Consider the following 25,485-nt stretch of genomic DNA (forward strand, 5'->3'; position numbering starts at 1 on the left):
AATGATAACCATTAGAACTTCAGCTTAATTCTGTAAGGGATATATTCCATTGCCATTCCATTTTTAAAGGATAGAGCAATATTGTCCAAACCCTCTGACAGTATGGGTTTCAGTGAAGTCAAAGAAGATACAGTTATTTCTTTATTCCATTTCATCCCAGGAATGTTCTAAGATAGAGTTCTGCACTCTGAGCAAACAATGAAATGCTCTCAACTGTGTTCTCCTTGAACCACTGTCACTCTCATCTTATTGACTTATGTGGGCGTAATGCTTTTTGATATACCGTACAGAAAAATAAATAATGACACAAAAGAAAAAAACAAATCTATAATGCAAATTCTACTTGATAAATTAACAGTTTTTATGAAACATTGAAGGGTTATATAATACAGAAATTGACAAAAATCCTTGCAGTCAACGTAGATTTTCATTTTCCAACAGATCCCACAAATATAACGGGATCCATATCATTCAATTCTGAAGTGTAGCACCGGTTTTGGTGATGTACAGTTATCTAGCAGACCCATTACATAGAAGATCTGGTGAAGATGAAGAAGTGAGAAATTTCTTCACCAGCTTAATTTCTAATGCTTTCTACATTTTGGATTTGCTGACTATGTGAGCAGGGATGAGGGGAGTGGTTGTCTAAGCTGTTTCTGAAAATTCACTTATCTTTCTAAAAGATGGGCTTATATCTTATGAAAATATATGAGAATAGGAACAGAAAACCACAATGATATGTTGGGAAAAATCTGTCAACTTCTAACCTAAGGAGAAAAATCAATTCCTTTGCCCTGTTGAAGTGAATTTGCCAACCACCTTACAAATGTGTGCAAGGAAGACCAAGGTGATATTACCCATAAAATTAGCTTTTGATTTCATAATCTTACAAATTGTTTTTCACGCAAAGGAGTTTGACAGAAGAATGTGGACATACTCAACCTTATCAACATCCTTTAAGACTTTTGTTGTGAAATGTACCTAAACAACATTTTGACCTCTGCAAATATGGAGTATTCCTATGTTGCTAAAATATTGTACAGTAATATGACCCAAAATCGTAAGGCAGTTTTGGAGCACCGGTTATGTGCCATATGAAGTCAGCATGTGAGTGGCAGAAACAAATATGAAGGAACAGTAACTCCTAACCAGGACAATTAAATGTAAACATATTCAGGTGGAGGCTCAGAAACTGAAATGAGGATCCTAAATAACGTGGACCTGTGGAAGTCATTCAGACCTCCACGATTTCTTCACAAGTAAAACACAGCATCTCATTCATTTCTTGCTAAAATAATTCAAGGGTGAAGGATGTGTTTTATACTCAGTATTGTACATTTACCTTTACTTCCTAAACAAATAGGTGAAGAATACCCTTTTAAATCTGGATTTAGGTGTTTAAACATCAATTTAAGTTGCAAAAACATAATAAAATGTATTTTATATTGTGCCTTGAAAAGCAATTTTCAGGACCAACACAAACATAGAAAGATATTCACATAGATAAACATGATGGAGAGCAACATAACACAGCTAAGTATGGACTTCCAACCAAGCAATAAAAGCTCTCTTATAAATCACTTACAGTGCAATAGCAGAGGAAGCAGTAGGGCCAAGTTCAGACCAAGATAAAGAGGTGGAGGACTTCCCTCCACCTGGAATGGTAATTGTTGATTGGATGATATTATTGTATTATTACATATTTATTGCTGTGTTATAAAGAGAATCTACTTACAGTATACACAAAGGAACAAGTAATAGATTTATTACAGGGTGAAAAGAGAAGAAAAGAAACACAACATTCCGGATGTGGAGCCTTCTTCGGGTGTGAGAAAGACAGGGCAGACAGCAAAGAATATATAACACAGGAGAACAAAAGCCAGGAGAGTGGAGGATGCGGAAGCAGAGGAGAGACAGAGTGGCCACTCAGGTGGTACAAAGTTGAGAACATCTCCTCCACTCTCCCGGCTTTTGTTCTTCTATGCTATATAATCTTTGCTCTCTGCCCTGTCTTTCTCACACCCGAAGGAGGCTCCACAGCTGAACATTGTGTTTCCTTTCTTCTCTTTTCAGCATGGAATAAACCTTTTACTTGTTCCTTTGCAGCTTACGCATGCTGATGCAGCTACCCACCTAAACTACTTCTGCCTATTTATATACAGTCTATTTAACACAGTACTAACAGCTGCAAATTGAAACACAAACAACACTTAGTCTACCCTCAGAAAACACCCCACTGTTAGAAAGGCTAAACAAAACATGAAAACATCTTCTATATCATGATATTGTCATGCCCTCTGCAGCCTTCCGGTGTTCCTCATTCTCTGGGGCTATATATTTCCAGGTCTGCCTTCACTTAGCATTGAAGTTCGGATGTCCTGAGACCCGCCTAGCACCAGGTCACCCCACGTCCGCTACCTGAGGGCATAGGTTTCTATACGGCATTTCCTAAAAAGCTGAGCCCGGGCTAACCCCTGTCTCGCCGCTACGCATAGGGTCTTTTCGCTCTCCTGCCATTCCACGGTTCGTCCCTTCCGACATCCGGGACAGATATCCAATTTTATAGGTAAAACATTTGCAGTTTCCTAGAGCAACATTAACCCTGAATGTCTCCAATCCAAAAGGTGTTGTGGGAAGCCTATGCATACTCAATTTAGACCAATTTACCAATTTAATGGTGACTGATTGCTAATGATTTGTTGAATAAAATAATTTGCAAATGATTTGAAACAGAAGTTGTTTGCCATCTAAGACATGAATCTTCTCAGCTGAACAGTCCTTAGAAACTAGTGATTTAAGTTGGGCTGTCCAGAACTTATGTCAATCATGCCTCACTTCGGCAAACAATATCTCTCACAAAACTGTGACTCATTTCTCCCCAGTACACAAAACTCAAGTCAGTAAAGAGTAAGAACCACCCTTAAAATCCACCTTTGTATAAACAAGAATATCATCCACAGAACACAATAGCTGGAACAGCAACTAAACGCAATGAGGGTAAAAATTAGAACTGATTATTTACAACCCGGACTTCCATGTTTCCTGTATGGTAATTAATTTGACAGGATTCCGTGCTGCAGTCCTGTCTTCTGCTGCTATGGAGTACCATGTTTGTTATAACATATATCTTAAAGGCAACTTTTCACAGTTGTGACATGACAAACAGAAGGATAAGCTTTATGAAATAACTATACTTACGTATTCAAGTGTTTTGTTAATGGTTTGTGACACACATGTACTGTTCTCGTGACAGTTATTTTTAGGATTCTCTGAAAAAAAATTAAAAGGAAAACATATATTATTAATCTATTGATATTTTACTTTCAGGATGCATAGTATCCCAATTAATGATCCCTGACCATAAGTGAAAGCCAATAAATATTTTTTTTTTCTGAATGAGATAAAACCTGGTCTTTAAAGAAACTCAAAATCTGTGGAAACTAGAAAATTGCAAACAGCTTTTGATGGATTCCAAGCACATCCCTGCCACCAATGCTGGAGAAATGCTAACACAGGTAGTGGTGGCAGAGCTTGATAACAAGGAGATAAAGTGTTATGGAAAATATGGCCAGTTCCAAATAAGCAAAGTTTAAATTGTAATATTTATTATAAACGTTTCTTTCTGTGTGTTATTATATAATTATAAATTGAAGGGATCTGTTAATTATACAATCTAGCTAGAAATTAATTGGTATGTTTATGTCTTTTTTTTGTTTTTCTTCTAGTTGTATGTAAATCATTTCACATATTTTCTATTACATGTATATTAAATGTGATTCTATAATAATTCCTATACTAAAAATAAAAAAAATAAAAAGGAGATGAAGTTTTGTTTTTATAGTATAAATGAAAAGTGAGTAAAATGAGGAAAAACTGAACTGATACCCAAACAGATTTTGAAGAAGAGCAGTTAGTGTTTTTTGCATGTGAAATGATGAACCATTGTGGGCATAATAAGCATCCACCTTAATAAGACAATTAACACAAAACATTATGCAATAATCTAATACCAGGATGTGAAAGTAGGGTTGTGCTATAAATCCATACGGTTACCCGGAAGCCATTTTGTTTTTCTCGATATTTGACCTGTAATGGTAACACCCCTTAACTACAAAATTAATACATATTAATGGCAAAAGGAGCTTCTGATTTTCATCTTGTAACTTTCTATGATAAAATCATGCTTATGCTATGTCATCTGATACATACTGTACCTTTATACTGTACATGCTTATACCTGTATGTGTTTTATGTGTTTAAAAACTGCATATTTACAAAGACAATGACCAGACTGTATAGGTATCATTCTACATGTTAAATATTTTTTGCATAAATCTCAATGTCTATCTGAAATATTTTTGTTAAGCAATAGTCAAGTAACCAGTGTCATGGTAACTGCTGCACCAAGTGACTTGAAACTTTCACTGCTCCAAGCCATGCTACACCTCACAGAAAGTAGCAATACTTTATTTCTAAACCTAATCATCACATGCTTCTCAAAACACATCCTATAATGCTAACTGGTTTTCTTCATAAACCTTTGGCCTATTGCAGTAACTATTAACTGCAAGTTATGTGATTGGTTAAAATGTGATTCCTTTTGAAACCAAGACAACCACATGACTGCCATTATCTTCCCAAACTTCATAGTACCATTGTATTTGGACAACTATACTAAAACATTTCATCATGCTGAAACTTGCGGTGACAGTTTTTTTATATACACAATGGGTAATTACCTTCTTGGAACAGAATCCCTCATACTGCTAAGCTCTTTAAAAAAAACTAATTAAATCTTGATTTATTTTTCCTGTTTCTCCTTAGTTTGCTTACACTTAACTCATACTAATAAAATATATAGTGACTTGCTTCTTCCAAAACTGCTTACATTTTGTTTTAAAAGTATGTCATCTCTGTTTTAGAAAACAGGGCAGTTGTTTTCAACTTACAATATAAGCAAGCTAAAATATTATACAATACCATAATTGTATTATATCATAATGACATTTGTATTCTCATCAATACATTTCCTTACAGGTAAAATGTAAAAGCTTGAACCCTTTTATTCATATTGATTCCAATTCTGATATTGGAATCGTAAATGATTTAGTCCATGTTAAATTCAGGCTTTCATCCAGTCATGAATTACAAAGTGAACCTAAGTACTGTACACAGGATGGCTGATTCTATTCAGCAGAGTTTCTACCTATTTATCATTTTGTTTCACATTATGCTTAAAATAAAAGGGTGATAATTCAATGTTCAGAACCATTTGCAAATAGGATTCCATTCATTAAACTTTAACATGAGGGCCTTTGGTAGGTTTTCTTGGTATTTACTTTTCATAATCACTAGATCTAGCTAACAGTGGAGACACACGGGAAACTAAACCATCCTTTATTGAATTGTCACATCCAACTATGTGTGATTAATGCAAATACAGATTGTTTTAAAATACACCTACAGGGAATGGTAATGCAAAGGGTATGGCTTGTATATGTACTGTTGGCTTTCTTCCAAGTTTTTTTCTGGACTTTTGCTCATCAGGGTAAAAGCTACCCCTACATAGATTTGTAGGGAAAAGGCAATTATTTCTAGCAGACATTTGGGAGACAAACTTCTATTTTTAATTAATTGTTAATTGTTAGTTGACCATAACTGATATTATGAGATTCTAAATTCCAGACAAATTTGTGGCGGATGGGTTTGCTTGAGGAATTAGTGGGAATGCGTCTTCTTAGATCCAGTAAGATAAAACATTAATTTTCATACTGACAGTGCAGGATGTGGTGCAGTATGAATAAAATGGCATTAGAGAAAAGGTCAGTATAAATCTATTTTAGTAAAAGATATCTTAAAAGCAAAATGATTCAAATTAATGTATTATGGATAATGGGAATAAAGTGCACATTTGAGAAATCATGTCTTCAAATCAAAAGCAACGATACAACTGTAACAGCAGGAATAATTCATCCTCCCTCAGGTACTACATTTATCAAGATACTCTGTCTTGTATAATGGAAGTTTCATTGTGTTGCAGTAGGTTTTATGTGGGTAATAGTGAAATTAGGTCTAAGATGGAAGTACATTTTCTGTGCTTGCAGAATGAAACAGGGCATAGTGGTCTCAAACCAATATAACTGAAAAAACAATTGACCTGTCGGTGTATGTACAAAGTTATTCTTCTTCAATTATCTAGAAAAAGCTAAATTTGATCCATTCAATCCAGGAGTCTTGAATTTCCCATTTTTGCACTCAATTTTTTTGAGCCCAGACAAAACCTGTAATTATGTATGTTATGTGTAAAAATGGATAAATGGCAAATTTGCTGCCAAGTAAAAGCGCAAACAACAATGGTAGAATGCATAACGTAAGTTATATCAGTTTCCCCCAGAAGGCAGGCAGTGTGATCCTGGGGCATAAAATCTAGTGGACAATAATGATGCCTTTGTCCATGAACTACATAACAAATTTCATTTTTCAGTTTTCATGATGCACCTATTTGAACAAGGCAACCAATTTTATCAGATCCTTGCATATATTAAATCTCATCACAAAATTAACCTTATAATGAAGTTTAGTTATTTAAAATAATTGTGGGCTCATCTGTCTTCAGGGTGATCTTTACTCAGATACATGGGATAAAACTATTTTTCTATAAACAAAAATAAGCAGCATATTACTAATGTTGTACTAAGAAAGTCCATGCATGAATGGTAGACATCAGAAATCAATAGTTGAATTTCCTGATTGTAAATACTGTATATGTAGGAAGTAAGAAGTATGTATGTAAGAAGTAAGGGTTCTCCGAAGAACCTAAAAGGTTTACTGAGTAATTTAGAGAAAAATGATCTGTAAAACAGGTCAGTCTTATTTCTTTATTGTTTGTGAGAAATGTAGGTGTAGGTATGTAGGTATTTTTTAGCTAATTTAGAAATAGTTCTCTCCTTACCTCTACATTGTGTATTACCATTGGGTTCGAAATGTAACTTTCCAGATGAAGGAAAATAATCTCTTTTGCAGCTACAATAAAATGATCCAATTGTATTGTGGCAATTTGAGAATAGTCCACAGGAAGATGGGTCCTGACATTCATCAATATCTGCAATTAAAATTCAATTGTATAAAATAATTAGTCACAACATAAACATGTTACACTGTTGTACATTTCCTGTATCATCTCCTTTTATTATAACTTATCATGGGAACAATACATTTAACATAAATGGATCAAAATAGTCTTAAAAATAAAAATAATAAGTTTATATGCTCATTACATAAAATTTAAGATTACAAACTTTAATGAGTACAATAAAACATCATCTGTAACTAGAATACATAGTACCATATTCATAATGTAGTACAAATATAGTATATAAGACAAAGGAGTCCTCTACTAAACTTTAACTTCAAACATTTTAGAGCAGAGTTATAATTATAATTCTGAGATTTGTTGGGGCTTTCTAAATTTCGGATTAGACTAACACCAAATAATTTATTAATAAATTGTATATCTTAATAATTTTATATTGCAGTTACGCACGTATCATTATAACCAGATTTTACTAGGATATGGTCATTTGTAGGTGATAGCTTTGCTACCTGGATCACACATTTGTCCATTACAGTCCTTCTTCATTCTTTAAAGACTTAAAAAATGTAAAGATAAAATGTCGAGATTTACTATTTCAGTATAAAAAAATGGGAAAACACAAAAATATATACTTACCAGTACAATAGGTACCATCATTGGGCAAAAACTGTTTCTTCCCTTTAGATTTGTACCCTGATGTACAAGTGCAGAAATAGCTCCCATGGGTATTCGTACAGTTTGCAAATTCACCACAGATCTGTGTTGTGTTTTGGCATTCATCATCATCTGTAGATATAATTAACACAGATAAATTAATGTAGCATACAATGTTTTATCTAAATAGTGTTTAATAAAACACTAAATATTACACATAGAAGTGCTCCTGCAATGAGTCACCTTAGACTAACTGTAAATAATACATTTAGTTACATTATTTTCTGTTCTTAGTATGCATCAAGGAAAATGTCTTTCAAAGAAATGCATGGAACCTTATAATTTCTAAGTGATCTTTATTGACCTTTGATCTAATTAATCTTAGTGTAACAAACAGTTCTTTCCGGACCCTATGCGGACGACACAATCCGAAGAAGTGGGGAAACACTAGGAAAAAGTCATGCAGGAATACGGGGATGAAAACAGGGGGGGCGTGTCCAAAGTGCGCTGGTGCACAGGGGAGGTGTGGCCAAGGCAAACAATCCAAAAGTAATCCATTGAGGGAACCCAAAACGCAATAAACTCCATAGCCAGGTGATCCATCCAAACAAGGAATTAAAAACACGAACTGGGTCGGAACCGGCAGACAAGGAACAGGAACAGAGGTTAAAACCTCTTAACGGGACCAGGCGCTTCCAAGTCCCGGACTTGCACGGTGCTGAAACCAGATGCAGAGCCAGGATGAACGTCAGCGCCTGGCTTTTAAGGTGGGCTGGGATCAGGGGTCAGGTGCACAGAATTAAGTCTGAAGTGAAAGGGCTGGACACCCTTAAGGAGGAGGGACTATAATTGTGACACTTAGCTTTTTACTCAGCACATTTTTTGTACTGTAATATAGGAGAATTCTGAAAAAAAGGAAATGTTTCTTCTTCCACAAAGAACATTTTGATTAGCAATGCCAATGAAGCAGCATGACAATACTATAAAGGCATGAGCTTTATCCTTTTAACAGGTCCCCCACTAGTGTGAGTGTCATACCAACCTTGATCCTGTCACTCACAGCATGCAACTCATGGTTTGCCAGCAATATAAGTGTGGTGATTTAGTTTAGCTTTGCCTGGATTATTTTTGAATGGTCTTGGGTCTGCTGCTCCAAGACACTGTAAACCTAAGTCCTCCAAAAACAAAAGTATAGAGCCATGCAACTTCCATGACCAGACACCCAGCCTTCACTGACACCCAGAGCTTCAATGGGTCCTAGGGATAGAGTCGTTTCTTCTCTTTAACTGTTACTTTTTTAAGTACAGTAACTATATCAGCTGTCTAATTTTTTTTACTCTGTAAAACCCTATCCATTATTTTTTAAGTCTTTTATTCAAGAAAGTTTGAAAATTTAGACAAAAATTTTAACACAACTAAAAAAAATTAAGAAACATGAAAAACAACACAGAATACAGTACATAAAACACCCTAAAACAAAAAGAAAAAAACACTGCCAAAGACCAAAAAGGTCAAACATGCTCATGCTTTTTTATCATTTTCTTATTGAGATAAGAATAGAGGCAAAATCTGACAGAAATTATCACAGAATGATTGGATGTGTAAAACAATCAGAGATAATGAGCAAAGCTTATAATTTTCAATTGTATAAAATAATTAGTCACAACACAAAAATGTTACACTGTTGTACCTTTCCTGTATCATCTCCTTTTATTATAACCTATCTCTAACCAGAACTATTGCTCTTAAATTGATCCAGAGTGCTTGTCCTATGGAAACAAATCCTCTCCATTGTAATTGTGAAGATCATCTTATTGAGCCAGCTCTTGAAACAGGGTACAATGACAGATTTCCATTCTTTAAGAACATTTTTTGGCTACAACCATTCTGAACATCAGAGTTGATTTGTTAGTCTGAGAGATGCCTCTGAACCACCAAAGAGTGCTAGTTCAGGATCTGAGGATACATTTGTGAGTACCAGTGAAATACTGTATTTCTACCCAAAATTTCCATACACGGCCTGAAGGTGTGTGAAAGTGCCTTAAGAAGGACTTCACCTGTCACATGAAGGAGATACTGAAGGATATATCTTGTTCAATTTTAGAGTAATGAAGACAATCAAGGACAATATTACCTTGTGCCCCTGTGCAATGAGAGGCGATCAAACTTGTCATAATTAGTTAAAATTGTGGCTTCTGGACAGACATATACCATTTCAACCCACTTTACAAATGAGCTTTCAATACCAAAAATGTTTAAATAATATAAACATGTACTTTATTTGCATTTCATTTGATCGAATGCTCTTTCACCATATAACATAAAAAACATATAATATGACAGCAGCCTTGGTGTTCTTATCATCAGCATATAAAATATTCAGCAGTGGCTGCACATTAGAGAAGGAAACAAGCCAGGGACAAATCCTCTCTGATCAGAGTGTGTAAAGGGTGATACATGTTTAGTTAATCTGATAAAGAGTATTTTTGCTAATCTTTTCAAAACATAGTTCAATAAACTTAATGGGCAGTAAGATGATCTATCTTTCTCATCCCTACCTTTTTTAAGCAGAAGACAGATATTTGCTTCATACAGTGATTGGGGAATATACTGTCCCTTATTGACTCCTATGTCATAGATAGGAACAAAGGAGCACAGTACAACACAGTACAGTACAACTTCTAAAATTCTATCTCAAATCTATTCTGGCCAGATGCTTTACTGTTTGGGAATGTTTATGTTATATCAGTCAATTCGTCCACTGTAAAATTAGAATTTAAATCTCTAGCCATGTCATCTAACATTGGCAAATAAAGAGAGTCAAGAAAATCTGTTTTTTTTCAGTGGATGTAGAATGAGATATAAAAGAGTAAAGATTAGCTTATTACTGTATTTCCTAAAGCAGTTAACCCCCATCCAGAATTACAGATAAACATACAGTATTTCCCCCACTTTATTACATAGTTGATTTACATCCCACAAAAATTCCTTGCAACTGCCTCTATTATAATAAGCAGGCATGGGCCACTAAAGGTGCAATCTCCCTAATCCTTGGCCATTCATTGGGTGTGGAAGCCCCAAAACCCTAAATCTTCTCAAGGATTTGTGCCAACAGAAAATCTTTACCATTCCAGAGGAGAGGGAGGTATAGTGCTACAAGAGCTATTTTCAGCTGCAGTTGGCAAAACAGTGTGCCTGTAGCATAGGAATAGCGTGGAGGTAGTGAAGACCGTGTCTTTTGGCATTCCCTGTAACTGAAAGACTGGTCTGAACCAGTCTAATTGTGTACACCAAATAAGCCCGCTATTAACCAAGAGTCTCCTTTAACCTATTTAAACAGAATACTTAACCGGCAACAGCTGCAGCTGTATACTCTTGAACCCACTTGCAAATATCTACACTGATTTTTGTTTTAGAAAATTGATAAATTGATTAAAAGGTTAATTGTTGAACATCACATTTTGCATTACAAATCTCTGCAGAAATGTAGGTTTTCTTACTGGTGTTTAGGACTTGCTACACATCTACAATATTTAAAATATTTGTGTTTATATAACACTGCAGGATTCTATATTTATATTCACACTTTTGATTATAATTAATAATTATCTATCTCTTCTTTTTCATCTCTAAGTAACAGAAATAGTCAAGAAGGCCATTAGTGTGTTATGCTTTACCATTAGCAGTGCTTGTCTGTGTATTTGATAAAATGTGACCATTTTGGAAAATGTTTTTATTTATATATCGTGTGTAGCTATACGTTTGCTACGTACATCACAAAAATGCTATGTTTATTGGATAAGTAATCCACTGTATCAATACACACTGGTGTTATTATGTAAATACATGTGAAAAATAATATCTGTAATTTAATATAATGTAAATCCTTGCTGTAGGTAATTCTGTATGATGCTGCTATAGTTTTACATTTCTATCCAATGGACAGCTAACATTGAAATGCTGTTGCCAGCAGAGAGATTCTGCAAATATTGCTCAAAGAAGAATTAGCATTAGAAAAGCTGGTTCCTTGAGGGCACCATTGTCTTTCTACATACAGAAGCATACCTTGAATAAATTCATATTTATTTAATGCATTTTAATGAATTATAATAAAGGCAGGGTAATACTTTGTTTTCCATCAGCATTTGCTTTGAACCCATATAGTTGGTCTAATACAACCATGCATAAGCTAAATTATCTTTACATAGTTTAACTATCAGTTAAAATTCTACACTCAGCCCGTATGTATACAGTATATATACATATATTTCTCATATGTAAAATCTGTGTATATATTTGAGATTTTTTAATGAAAATACTTTTCTCATACACTCATATGGTACATACATAAGATAATTTCTCTGGATAAAATAGGATAAGAAGCTATTTAGAAAGCTCTTTTCTAATATCTAATGTACTGCCATTAAATCTTTTTTCCAGGTTTAGTTTCCAACCTTCAGCTTTGTCACAAATGAAAGTATGCAGTATGCACAAATGCAGTATGAAATTTAAAATAAAGTTTGAATTTTGACAAGGTTTCTACCATCAGCTGTTAGCACCATAGTTCGAGGTGTTTAGAATGCGATCCATCACAGGCAGTCAAAAAAACACACTAAAGGCTTTCTAATGAAGGAATAATATTTTATCTGGTGGCTGATAAACTGTAAACAATCCCTCCTATTAGAATTTATCAAGTATTTATTTTAATGTAAAATAATAATGTATTTCATATCTTGATATTAAATTGAAGGTAGTTCTTAAATAAAACATAATTAGGCTTTCATCCCTGAAACTATTACCCAATGCTCTCTCAATGCTGTTTTGCTCATTGCAGATCTAGCAAACACATTTCTCTTCCTCCCTGGAGTATCTTGTGGAATGTCATGGGATATCCCGAGCTTCCTCAACAGGGAGGTAACAAGTTTGCACGGAAATACTGTTTTAACTTTCACAGTCTGGAGACTCCATTGTTACACAACAAGTACTTTGGATGTTTTTGTGCAAACTATATCATCAATGCTTCACAATCATGGATAACAAACCCAGTTTTGGGGGAACAGGCCTTTTCATGTTTAAGTCTACTATCAGCTCCTGGTTATGGCAAGCATCACATCTCATTGTTACCCACCATATTTATGGTTAAAGTACTAAACGTACTTATGTTAAAAAAATCTGAAATTCTAAAAAGTATTGTTTTCTGCTTTAAGATGACCATTTCCGAAAAAATGATTCTTTTTCAAAGGTTGAATAGTTTCACAGGAGCAACAGCTTTGGATTTTTTAAGGCCTGGGTGCAAAAGATCTACTGTTCGTCTCGATATAGGCTGGCAAAAGACTCCAGTCTTTTTGTTAATTCTATTACTCAAGAACATTTGCTTTGTTGCTCCTTTAAATGGAAAACAGAGCTAAAAAAAAACATGATAAACAGCCCTTCCTTGTCAGCCACATAGCTTTAGATGCACAAGGTATTGAAATTCCCCTTGATTTATTGTAAATGCAATGAAGTCCTCAAACTGCATTTTCCCAGCAAATAATTTGTCTGGCAATATTTTTTGCCAATGAAAAGAACAGTTAGAAGAGTAAGCTTGTTTGTATTCTATTTACTATAAATGCTTAATAAGAAAAAACATTTGAAAATGTAATAAAATAACATGCAATGGGGATATCTTTGAGTTTACATGCAGATTAGGTAATGATGCAGTTTAATCACTCATGTATTCTTAAATGAAATTAAGAATAAACTTTCAGAAGCCAGCAGTAACAACTAAGCAAAGCACAATCATCAGTGCAACAGCACTGACAGCCTATGTTAGAATTCAAAGCTTTTAAAAATAAAATGTAAGAGTTGGAATTAATTGTGCTTACAAAGATATGAATATGAATCAACACCTACTGTACAAAGGCAGAATATAAATAGACTTTATTTTCTACTGAGCAATGAACATATTATTACTAATATGTTCGTACTAATATGAATAATGATCATTAAATGATTATTTAAATCACTGTTGCTTCCGCTTACAGTGACACTTAAGGGTTACAATTCAGAATTTTGCTATGCACTAAAGGATAACACTGTAAGTCACAGAAATCAGCAGAAAGAGGTTAAATGCCTGTTTTCTTTCTGGACTTCATAAAACACAGGAAGGTACTGGAACTTTTAAAATGAATGTCAGAAATGCATCCAGGTGACAAAAAAGAACATTAGACTGATTTCTTTGTGCCAGATGATTCTTGATTTGGCCGTAAGGGGAACTGTTCATGAGATAAACAGGCAGTGAATAAGTCAGCTCAAAAGCCAACTGGCAGCTTTTTTTCCTGTATTTTTTTAAAATGCGAAGCTTCCTCAACTACAATGGCTGCCAGGTCATATTATCTGTTTATACTGAAGATTTTACAGAGGATTAATTCCATATGGTGAATGTAATTTTTTTATACTACAGCTGTGAAAACCCCAAACTTTTCAAGACCTACAGTATACATCAATATGTGCCATGATAACTTCGGAAGTGCATTTTAATTATTACATTCCATGTGCCAGTTTCCCTTCTCTGTATAGTCCAAAACACCTACACAGCTGAATTCACTATCTTATAAAGACGTTTCACAGTAAGATAAGCTAGAATAATGAAGCTCCAATCTATTTTTCAAACATGCCTCAAAAATGCATTTAGGATTCCTTGCAGTATGCAAAGCTTTACTGAAAAACTTTATTGTTCAATCTGATTTGTACTCTCACTCTGTCTAGTAGTAAAATAAAACTAATAAATAAAAATAAACAGGTCTATTCCTAGCTAGAGTATATTGTGTTTTAAAGTGTCCTACCATGAATGCCTGACTTTCTTAAGCATTTGAAAATTCGAACATAAGAACAATCTGCAATTTAAAGGGGGTCATTCATCCATTCAAGGGGCCCTCATTTGGAAGTCTAGTTCAGTTCATTTAGAATTCTGTCCAGCTGTTTCTTAAAAGTGCCCAGAGTTTGGGCTAGAAGAACTGTTCCAGAAAATCTCTCATAAATTAATTCCTGTTAAGTTTCCAATTGAAATTTTTTAAAAATTTAAAAATTTTAAAAAATCCTTGTTTTATCACATTTTATTACTGAGTATGGGAACAGTTCAGCCTGTCTAGGAACCCCTTAGGTGTTTGTATACTTATATCAAATGTCACAGGTTTTAGACTAAGGTGATTTACTGCATGTCCTTCAACTTGTTCATACTGTATACAACAGTCCCCTAAAACTAGGAATTATTTTTTGCTCTTCTCTGAACTCATTCTAAGGCTAGAATATAAATTATGTGGTATGGTGTCCACAACTGAAAAATATATTCTAGATGAGTACTAGTGCATTGTAGATTTTAAGCATACATTCCCTGGATTCAAATTCCACTTTTTGATAGATACACAAGCTTTCTGTTTGTTTTTAATTTTTTATTACTTTCTCACATTCCATGTTTTCACAAGAACACTAGATTGTTATCAGTTAAATAACTGAATTTCATATTAATTGTTGACACATAAAACAGTGCACTAATTTGGTCCATGTTATGTCAGCGAACTACTCATTTTGAAAGTTTCCATCTGATCCAGCTGCAGTGTATGTCCCTCACATTACTCACATTACTAATGAAGTTTGACTATATTTTTTTGTATAATATAACACTAAGTAAATGCTATTAAAAGCTAAAATAAAGGTGTTCCTTCTTGATGTATTTGTGACTGGTCTGTAAGTCCATTCAGTAACAATCTGTCCCTCTTAATTTTTTTATGTTAGAATCTAAATCCTTGTACATACTGTATATAGCAGAATGGAAAGCAGTGTTTACTTGTTAAAATGTTAGAAATGTACAAAATAACTTCTTACTTGTTTTAAATATATTTAAAAATATAACCAGTAAATACCAAATAATTATTCTGCCTAGTAACTGATGTGTCTTTCACAACACAAATCAATCTCCTCTATAAGTCAATTCTATACAAGGATACAAAATTACTACAGTAATTGGAATTACTGCTGAATAATTTAAATATTTTGATTTTTTTCTTTTGTTTTACATTTTTGATTTATGTGTCTGTTGAAAAGCAGGAAGCAGTGTAATTTCAGGTTTATTCCCATATAAAAAATAGAGAAAAATGTTACAAATATGAAATATACAAATATAGAGTGCCCTCCAGATTTATTCACAATCCCCATTAAATAAGAGCAGCAGTAATCCTGGAAGAGGCAATGAGTAAGACCAAGAAACCCAGAGGACCTGGAGCTGTCTCTTTAAATGTTCCAGAACATGTAAATAAACATCCTGTTATGAGAGTGAAAGAGAATGGGGCTGTCTGAGATGTTGGCTGAGCAAGTGTGTTTTAAATTGAGTAATTGTTAATTTGTGAACATAAGGTGTGCAGGATGTAGAAGAGGGGCCCTCACACTGGTAATCATGTGGCAAAAAGAGATTGGCTATTGGCCTCTGGTCTGAATCCAAGGGTGTAGTGCCAACCTAGGGAGGGCGTGAGAGGGTTACAGCTCCTTGGGTGTCTAGTGTGAGTCATGCAACAGTGCAAGAGCACCATCGACGCATGTGTGTGAGAAGACAGCAAGGTTTAACCTGATGAGGTAGCACATGACAACACTACTCTTGTTTTCCCCACATGATGGGAACATGATGGGCATGTCAGTCACTCTAGACCGACCTGGATCATGCCTTTTAATAAGTGATAGCCTTCCCTGTGGCCTCACAATACATATAGATCGACAAAAGAGTAGTTAACTGCTCACAACATAAAAGTTATTGTTTGGTCATTGAAATTTCCAGACCTCAATCCAATGTGACATTTGTGATTTTAACTCAAGATGGCTGTTCACTTCAAAAACAGAAGAGACTGCAGGAATTCGAACAAATCTACAAGGAGGAATATGCATAAATCTGTGTTCTTTAGTGCCAGGGATAACAATCTTTATTGTGTGATTTAATGTGACCATGTTTTCTGAACCTACCATAGTAAATTTAGAACGTTTTCAAGACAGGCATGCAATGCTCAAATACATGTCCAAATAATTAGATCAATGCATATAGCCAGCAGCCATATCACCTTGCAACTCACAACTGGCAACCCACTGAAGCTAAGCAGGTGTGAGCCTGGTCAGTACCTAGATGGGAGACCTCCTGGGAAAAACTAAGGTTGCTGCTGGAAGAGGTGTTAGTGGAGCCAGCAGGGGGCGCTCACCCTGCGGTCCATGTGGATCCGAATGCCCCAGTATAGTGATGGGGACACTATGCTGTAAAAAGGCGCCGTCCTTCGGATGAGACGTAAAACCGAGGTCATGACTCTCTGTGGTCATTAAAAATCCCAGGCCGTTTCTCCAAAAGAGTAGGGGCATAACCCGGGCGTCCTGGCCAAATTTCCCATTGGCCCTTACCAATCATGGCCTCCTAATAATCCCCATCTATGAATTGCAGAGAGATTACTCTGCTCTCCTCCCCACGGATAGCTGATGTGTGGTGAGCGTTCTGGCGCACTATGGCTGCCGTCACATCATCCAGGTGGATGCTGCACATTGGTGGTGGTGGAGGGGAGTCCCCATTACCTGTAAAGTGCTTTGAGTGGAATGTCCAGAAAAGCGCTATATAAGTGTAAGCAATTATTATTATTATTATTATAAACTGTATAATGGAGGTTCCTCTTGTTACTAAATGATATTTTCAGACTAGCATTTACACTTAAGCATGTTAACATCTATTAAATTTACATACAAATTTACAGTATCTCAAACTGCCCTTTGTAAGCATTAATACTGCACAATTTCAGAATTGTAACTTTGACTTGTTTTCCAATGCATCAGAAATCACTCAATCTGACTTTACAATTGAGGAAGAAACTTAACTTAAAAACAAACACATAAAGAAAACTGTTTCTGTCACATTCACTTTCATTTTTACATTTTCTACATGAATGCATTTAAAATTCTTGTGAAACTAAAATGATACTCTGAAAGCTAAGAAATATATTCATGGACTATTTATTTCACACCGGTTAAAGTTGTCATTTTGTAGTGACAGTCATAAGCTATCATTAATAATGTGAATGCAGTGGAATCATTTTGGATAAAGATCCAACAATGCTAATCAGCTGAGATGTGATCTTTTTGCTAAAACGAAATGTATCTGTGTTTTGTTTTGATTACATCAATGGAAATGTGACTTGGAGCAGATGTCATAATACATTTTGATATTGATGTACAAAGTAATGTTACAAAAAGAGAGAGACAAAAGTATACTAAAGAAACTGACAGATAAACTGTGTTTTAAATATTTAACTTCAAATAGTTGGTTCTTTAGACAACAACAAATAGTTTATCCAGATTCCATGTTATAACACAAAACAACTGTTTCCTTCCTCCACATGATTGCAATTTTGATTAGCCAAAGAGTTCAAGGTAAAATAATAGCAAGGTTTCCAAAGACAGCAGTGTGTCTTTAACCCCTACTGGGAAAAAAGTCAGATGTTTTCACAGGGTCAGTTCAAAATAAAATCTATTTTCTTATCAGTCTTCAGCACACAAGCTGCTTACCTTATAAGACTGAAAAAACAGGATGTTTCTGATTACACACTAATTGAAAATAGAGAAAGCATAATCCTTGTCAATATCAATAGCATTTCAAGAATTGTCAGAAAAGAAAACAGATATTTTCAATTTTTAGGAACTTTTGTCACGTGAATGTCTTTTAAAGAAAAAAGTAATTAGTTTTAACATCATCTTTCCGCAATTCCTTTTTTCAGAGGTATATATATAAATATATATACATATAGATATATTTTTTGGAAATCTGTGGGCTTGTGAATGTGATAGCAAAAAATCTGTCAATTGTTCTTAAAAACACAGACTGGTTTTCTTGCATAAAGCATTCAGGTACAATCCTGAGAGAAAATTTCACTTCCCATTGCTCTGTTTATAATCCATTGCAGCCAAGAAGCAATTTAAGCACATTTGATAGTGCAAAATGGATCACAGCCTTCTGAAATAAATACCCTAGTGGAAAAAAAACAGTAGTTACAGATAAATACTTGTAAAGTAATTTAAGATTTGTGGGAAAAATTGTGAAGATTTTATGAAAATCAAACTAAAGAATCTATAAATCTGTGTCCAATGAGCAAATAATTTATTGACTCCTTACCATCTCCATTCTCCCCTTCAGAACCTTATAAATGTAAATTAAAACAAGGCTTGTTTCTATGGTGGTTAAAGGAGTTAAAAACTAATGGAACAAGTAATCATTTGGCTGTATTTTAGACATGACATGCACAATACCTCAAGAAGGAGGTTTGGAATTGCTGATGTACTGTATACTACTGTTAGTACTGATGTGACCATCAAGAATGTTTTTTTAAAGCATAAAAAGTAAGATTTTTACCATTAATAAATTTCCCATTAAAAATGATGTATAAACTGACAAGCTTACTATACTGTATGCAATATTTACAAGTCATAATTTTGTTTTACACAACTTATATTTACGATACAAAAAGTGACATTATTCAGTGTTCCATTATATTGAAAATGGGATAAGCATGTCTACAACTATGCACAATTCTTATATGCAAAATGTACTATCATGTAAATACTATGTCTTGTTGGAGACCATTTGTGAACATGCTTTCATATTATTTTTTTCCTTGTAATTATTATACAAAATAATGTCACTAATGAAAGTATTACTAAATGTTTTGTTTTACTGATTTGAGCAATTGTCACAAGCTGCTAAAATTGTCATCATAGAAACATAAAAGTCTTAGTGTTTCACTCCCAGAATACAAGAGATGAAGTGAGCTTGTTATATAGGGGAGTTACAGTATATCATCATATCTGGATAATATCTTGACCTGACCTATGGAGCATTTTTCAATGTCCTGAAGTTTTCCACGGAATAATAATGCAACCATTATGAATCTCAGAGGTCAATTTCAGTTGTATTACAAGCCAGAACCAAGCATGAAACGAACTTGAGTGAACTGTGACAATTTTGCAAGCTAATTACAGGTTATAACATTTGATATATCAGGATCTGGTTCAATTTATGAACAGTAGAATAAATGGAATCTTAACATTTAAAAATAATATTGAATATTATGGCCACTGAAAATGTAAACATATTCTGACACTCAGAAGTATATTTTTATTTATGTTAGTCTACAGGTGAAACAAAATCAATGATACACTTACCTAAAGGCAAATATTGAAGTAAAATGGAAGAAAAATAGTGAAATATTTTAGAGATTATAGCAGATATTTTTTTTATTTTTTAACTGATAATAAATTATGAGTTACAAGTTAAATGATGTAGAACTCTGACAGATGTTCTGTACTGCAAATATCCAAATACATGCAAATAATTATCCCTAAGGACAATATTGAAAATGAGGTTATACATCATGATGGGTTTTGATAGGTTAAATATTCAAAAACAAAATAAAGATGTTGAGTTAAGATGAGATCCATAACCTCTTTAATATTTATAAAAAATAGGTTATACAAGTTTGGCATTAAGTTTTTCCAAAAACTATCTGAGAATATTTCTTGCCACTGTCAGATTTATCTTTAATTACCTTAATCAAAGTATAAACAAATCTTATGTTTACAACTGAGAATGTCACTTCCAGGATAATGGCCTGCACTTTCTTTTCTAAACACATCAACACAGGGATGATGACTTGACATTGACCTTCCGCAAATTTTTGTATTAACTTTAAGATGCTCTACTGCTTAGGGCCCTCAAAATCAAGAATGTCTATGTTCATGTGTACCTAAAAGCTCACACGGATTTGAAGGAGGGGTTGTTCTGTTTTGATCTGGTAAATTTGATCTACAAAAATAAACAATAAAAATATTATTACTATATTACTAAAACTACTCAGATATGCTGACTTTACCCAGATAGCACAAGACATAGAGCTACAGATGTAGCCATTAAGAACACACATTAGAACTCACTGACACCTTAAACTAGCAGCAGTATGGTGTATGTATAATTCGGCTATGTGATTCACTGGCCAAAGACGATCAATAGCAAGCACCTGTGGTACATTAGATTTTATTAAAAATATCTTACAACAAAAGCTTTACTTTTTTAAATGACTTACAGATGCAGCCATTCAAAATGAGAGGTAAAAACCCGCGGTACAGTAACCTACCCGCAGGGCACCGGAAGGCACCGCGGTAAGTGATTGGCTGGTCAAAATGACCGACAGGGGCACTCGTGGTGCATTGGTTGGTAGTGAAAAGATTTAATCATTTAATGTCTTTACTGTGCACATTTTAATTTGCTTAGTTTTGTAGATTTATATGGAATTTTACCACTAAAGGGAAATTTTAGTAGCTGAGCATAAAAAGAAGAGGAGCATAACGCATCTGAAGGTCATAAACTATATTAATTTAGGAACATAAACATTACTGTATGTACATAAACTGTACTGTGTATGGCTGGTCTTGATAGTTTAAAGAAAAAATACACACCAGTCTTCCATTTCTCCCTAAACATTTTAAGCATGAAAGTTTTATGAAACGGTACCCAAATATGTGATTGCTGTATAGAATGAATTTTAATTTTTAAAAATTATTTAACACGAAAATTAAGCTGTTTACATCTTCCGCCTGAGAACAGTCACCCGTTGCTACCCAATGCAGAAACACAGCCACTAACTAGCAAAGAGAGGACATTAGCTAGCCAATATGATAAAGAAATAAATGATTATTTTGTTTATTTCTTTTGCACATTTATTTGAACATTTCCATCGATTGTACAAGCACTTGGAAACTGTCCAATCCCTAGTTCATCAGGCATTTACCAGTCTGGCGCCGATCTGTGTCTTCTAGGATATAATGCCAGCGAACTCTTGTTTTTATGTCCACTATAACTACGCTGGGCAAACGTTCCGAGGTCAAATTCTTCCAGCACGGGGGTACCTTTAAAGCGGAGACGATGGCACCGAAATTTTTTGGTGCGCCTTCTCTTTAAAGCCCTGGCCAAATATGAAGACAGTACGTACAGTTATAATTCAAACGGAATTAAAAACTACACATCCCAGTTACCATGGTGGTGCTTGTGATCATTGCGTTTAACCAACGAAACAGGGCGAAAAATCAGTCATATGACTTTGGGGCAGAGTTTCGAAAGCTTAACCTATCAGCAAAAAAGCGAAATTTACACGATAGGCTACCTCAAACTGTCAGTTACACGACTGTGTATGTCGCTTAAGCCACTCCTATTTGGCATTTTAGTTATGGAGGCGAGAAGACGCCCCCCCCCCCCCCCCCCCTCTCTGGGTGTCTGATTTGCCGCCATCTTTAACTGTTCGGTGTCCAAATCGGAGTAGCTACGCGTACGAAATAAAGTTAATCCCAACTACAAAACATATATTTTTGTGGTAAGAGGGCGCAAAACATCAGTATTTACTGCGATTAATTACTGTACGATTTATAGTTGAAATCTGAGCCTAGATATAAAGTTACATATAAAGTTAAAATCTCGACAAAGCAATGTAGGAAATTGTTCTGTGAAAATAAATCCTTTCTGACATCTAAAATCAGTTTCGATCAAGGTCTCTTCTTGCTGTCATATTCTGAACATATTGAAGATTGCTCAGTGTGGATTTAATTTCCCCAGTGAACAGGATGTGCATTTATTAATTCTAGAAAAAAAGCCTTTCTTGATTTCTCTAGTTCTTAGTTTCTCTAGTTAACTTTAAAATAAACTATTATTCCACAATGCAGAGTATTACATGGCCAGTATTTACACATGATATTTGTGATTTCAAGAAATTAACACAAGCAGCTTTTGGAGATTTAAGTGTTGGCTGAGTTATTACAGGATAAAAGACTAGAGATGTTGGTAAGAAGAAGATAATTTGCGGAAAGCTGAGGAATACACTTATAACAAGAACACTTCCTAATGGGGTTAGGCATACTTTTGATGAAGATGATGAAGTTAACAGACTATATGTTTACATAGATACTGAAATAAGGATTGTATTTTAGATTATGTGTAGTTGCTGGCATTGAACTGTGTGTTGGATGCACATGAATTGAAGGAATGGGCAAACATAGCTGATGCGGATCCACAGAGCCAGCATATTAAGATGTTTATAATTAGAGGCAATTTGTTTAAATAACTAGGTATGGATACTGATGTGCAAGAGAGGTGGAAAGGCTGTTTCCTTAAGCCAGCACTATAAAATATTTTATTCTCAGTGAGATGCTGCCATTTCATAGTGGGTTTCTAACACTGTGTATAGTTCCATCCACACAGTGCCTTTACTTCCATCCATTTCTAATCTCTTTATCCAGTACAGAAGATTTGGAGCCTATCCCAGTAAGCAACAGAGACAAGGCAGAATACACCCTGGACATAGCGCCAGTCGCCAGTCACAGGACAGACAGACACAAACACACACAAACCAGGGCCAGTTTTCCCATAAACCAATTAACTTACCAGTATGTTTTGGAGTGCGAGAGGGAGTCATATCACACATGTAACCCAGAGAGAACATGTAAACCCCACACACACAGGATGGCAGGAATTGAACCTAGGACCCCAGTGCTGCAAGATAGCAATGCTAACCACTTCACCACCATTATAAATGGATGGATATCTTAGTTATCTTTCTAGTTCACAGGTTTGCATGCATAATTTAATTTTGAAAGCCACTGAGACATCAGGTACTACTGTTGTATTTATGAAAAAGAAACAAAACAAAAAACATACTAACAACTGTGCCATCCAACTCCTTAGTTAATACATTTTATTATTCATAAACAGTTAACATTGTTAGCAAAATATTTTGAATTATATTTAACCCTATTTTTTCTTTAGTTTTGTATTTAACTTATTATATGATAGTCAGACTTAATGTATATTTGAACAATGAAAATATATTTTTACAAGATGCGGGGGAAAGTGCAACAACTTATTACAGTGCTAAATTTAATATTTTTGATTGCTAATAGTTTATGCTAACACCTAACTTTCTTAATTAGATGTATTTAAAACAGTGAACTAAGTGTAACATACTATTCAGAAATACAATCGAAAATAGTTTTGTGGTGTTTGTATGGATGAAACGTTTCTAAAATGTATAATGTAACAAAATTAACGACGATTATAATCTGTAATCTTTCCACTTGTAATGTCATTAGACAGAACAACACGTTTCTGGTTTGACTAAGGATGGTATCAAAAAGTAGTCTAAGTGGTGAGAAAGCTGTGCTTAATGATAATTAAGGGACTTAAAAGTAAGAATTTATGATCAGGTGACCCGAGAGAGAGCGAGAGAAACACCAAGGGGTGCGGAACCAGGGAACTATTTACATGGAAAACGGGCGATCTCCCCAGACTGTCTGCCCGTTTCACTGTTACCTGGATACCTCTTTATTTAGAACTCACTAACACTGATTTTTAGTTTAGAAGGATTCAAGTAGGGTTTTAGAATGAAAGGCAGCGACCTTAATCAAGCCCAAATCATAATTGAACCCATTCAGAGCCTACATTACATTTTAGCGTTTCATTCTGAGCAGAAGACCCTCACACCTGAAGAAGGCTTGCGTTTTCTCTCTTCTCTTTTAAGCATGTGTACAATGTGTAATACAATTACAATGTGTAATTACAATGCTGTAATACAACTTGAATAGTATGGGGAGGGGGGGAGGTGTCTTTCGCTGGAAATCTCGCCTGCTTCTACTTTACGAGTACAACCCCCTCTCTGCCGGAGTGCTGGCTGTGACGAATTAAACCGGTTTCACAGGTATTTTCAAAGTAGGAAGTACAGTGTTAACTGGTAGCTGGTTCAAAACGCGATTCAAATCAATATAAATGTTTATTTTGTAATGCATAGGTGACTATTCATTGTTATTAAAAAGACTTAAATTCGATCATGTGATATTTAGAAATATAAATTTGTTTGGTGCGAGTGAGGTTTTATTTAATCTCTGACCAAGGGAAACGTTTCATTTTTTCAAAGAAATGTTTGTTAAAAAATAAAGTCATAGTTCCATGGGATTCAATCACAGACCATATGACATGGGAGTCAGGAAACTAACACACAGTGCCACCGGATTTGATAACGCTATAAAAACGCTATAAAATAATGTGACTAGGCACAGAACAAGTTTACAGCACAGTACAATAATAAATGCTGACCATGACTTTAGAAGCATAAATTCACTCAATTTAAACACAAGCTGTCTTTAGCCCTCTAAGCTGGTTCATACAGAAATGTAGAGATCCAGGCTCAGAACACAGCTTCATTAGCGAATACATATGCAGGACAACTAGAGAAGACGTTTTACAGAGGATGGATTTTTAGAAACATCCCATCAGTGACATCACTGAAGTCAACTCCTAGGTACTGTAACTGTCGTGTGGATAGTTTCACAAGAATCAGACAAAGGTTTAAGCATCGCTTGTTCTAGATAAAACTGCAAAAAAAAAACAACAACCCATAATGTACTTCTTTGCGGCTCTGTTTGCCCAAATCATATATTCACAACGTGAAATCTAGAAAATAATATTACGTAACCAAAATCCGCAATATGGAAACAGAACCTGTGTAATTGTTGATAGATGATGTACTCGTAACATTTTTATAAGACGAACTACAACATTAAAAAAATGACTTGTATGTACTTGATATATCTAATCAATCCATGGCGACATTGTTAAAAGCAGAGTCCCAGCACAAAACGAAACTAAAACG

The 25,485-nt window shown here is 34.7% G+C and overlaps 1 protein-coding gene across 1 annotated transcript in view; it reads right to left on the reverse strand.

Annotated features, from left to right (window-relative positions):
• Positions 1-25,485, reverse strand: part of adgrl4 (adhesion G protein-coupled receptor L4) — a 59,137-nt gene that overhangs the window by 28,928 nt on the left and 4,724 nt on the right. Inside the window, exons 3-5 of the mRNA XM_088598893.1 lie at positions 7,730-7,879; positions 6,953-7,102; positions 3,199-3,269 (exon numbers count right to left, since the gene is read on the reverse strand). Of these exons, the coding sequence (XP_088455019.1) occupies positions 3,199-3,269; positions 6,953-7,102; positions 7,730-7,879 (371 nt within the window). The remainder of the gene's footprint in view (positions 1-3,198; positions 3,270-6,952; positions 7,103-7,729; positions 7,880-25,485) is intronic.

This window comes from Lepisosteus platostomus, chromosome 11 (assembly GCF_059453375.1).
Source record: "Lepisosteus platostomus isolate fLepPlt1 chromosome 11, fLepPlt1.hap1, whole genome shotgun sequence".
Lineage (NCBI taxonomy): Eukaryota > Metazoa > Chordata > Actinopteri > Semionotiformes > Lepisosteidae > Lepisosteus > Lepisosteus platostomus.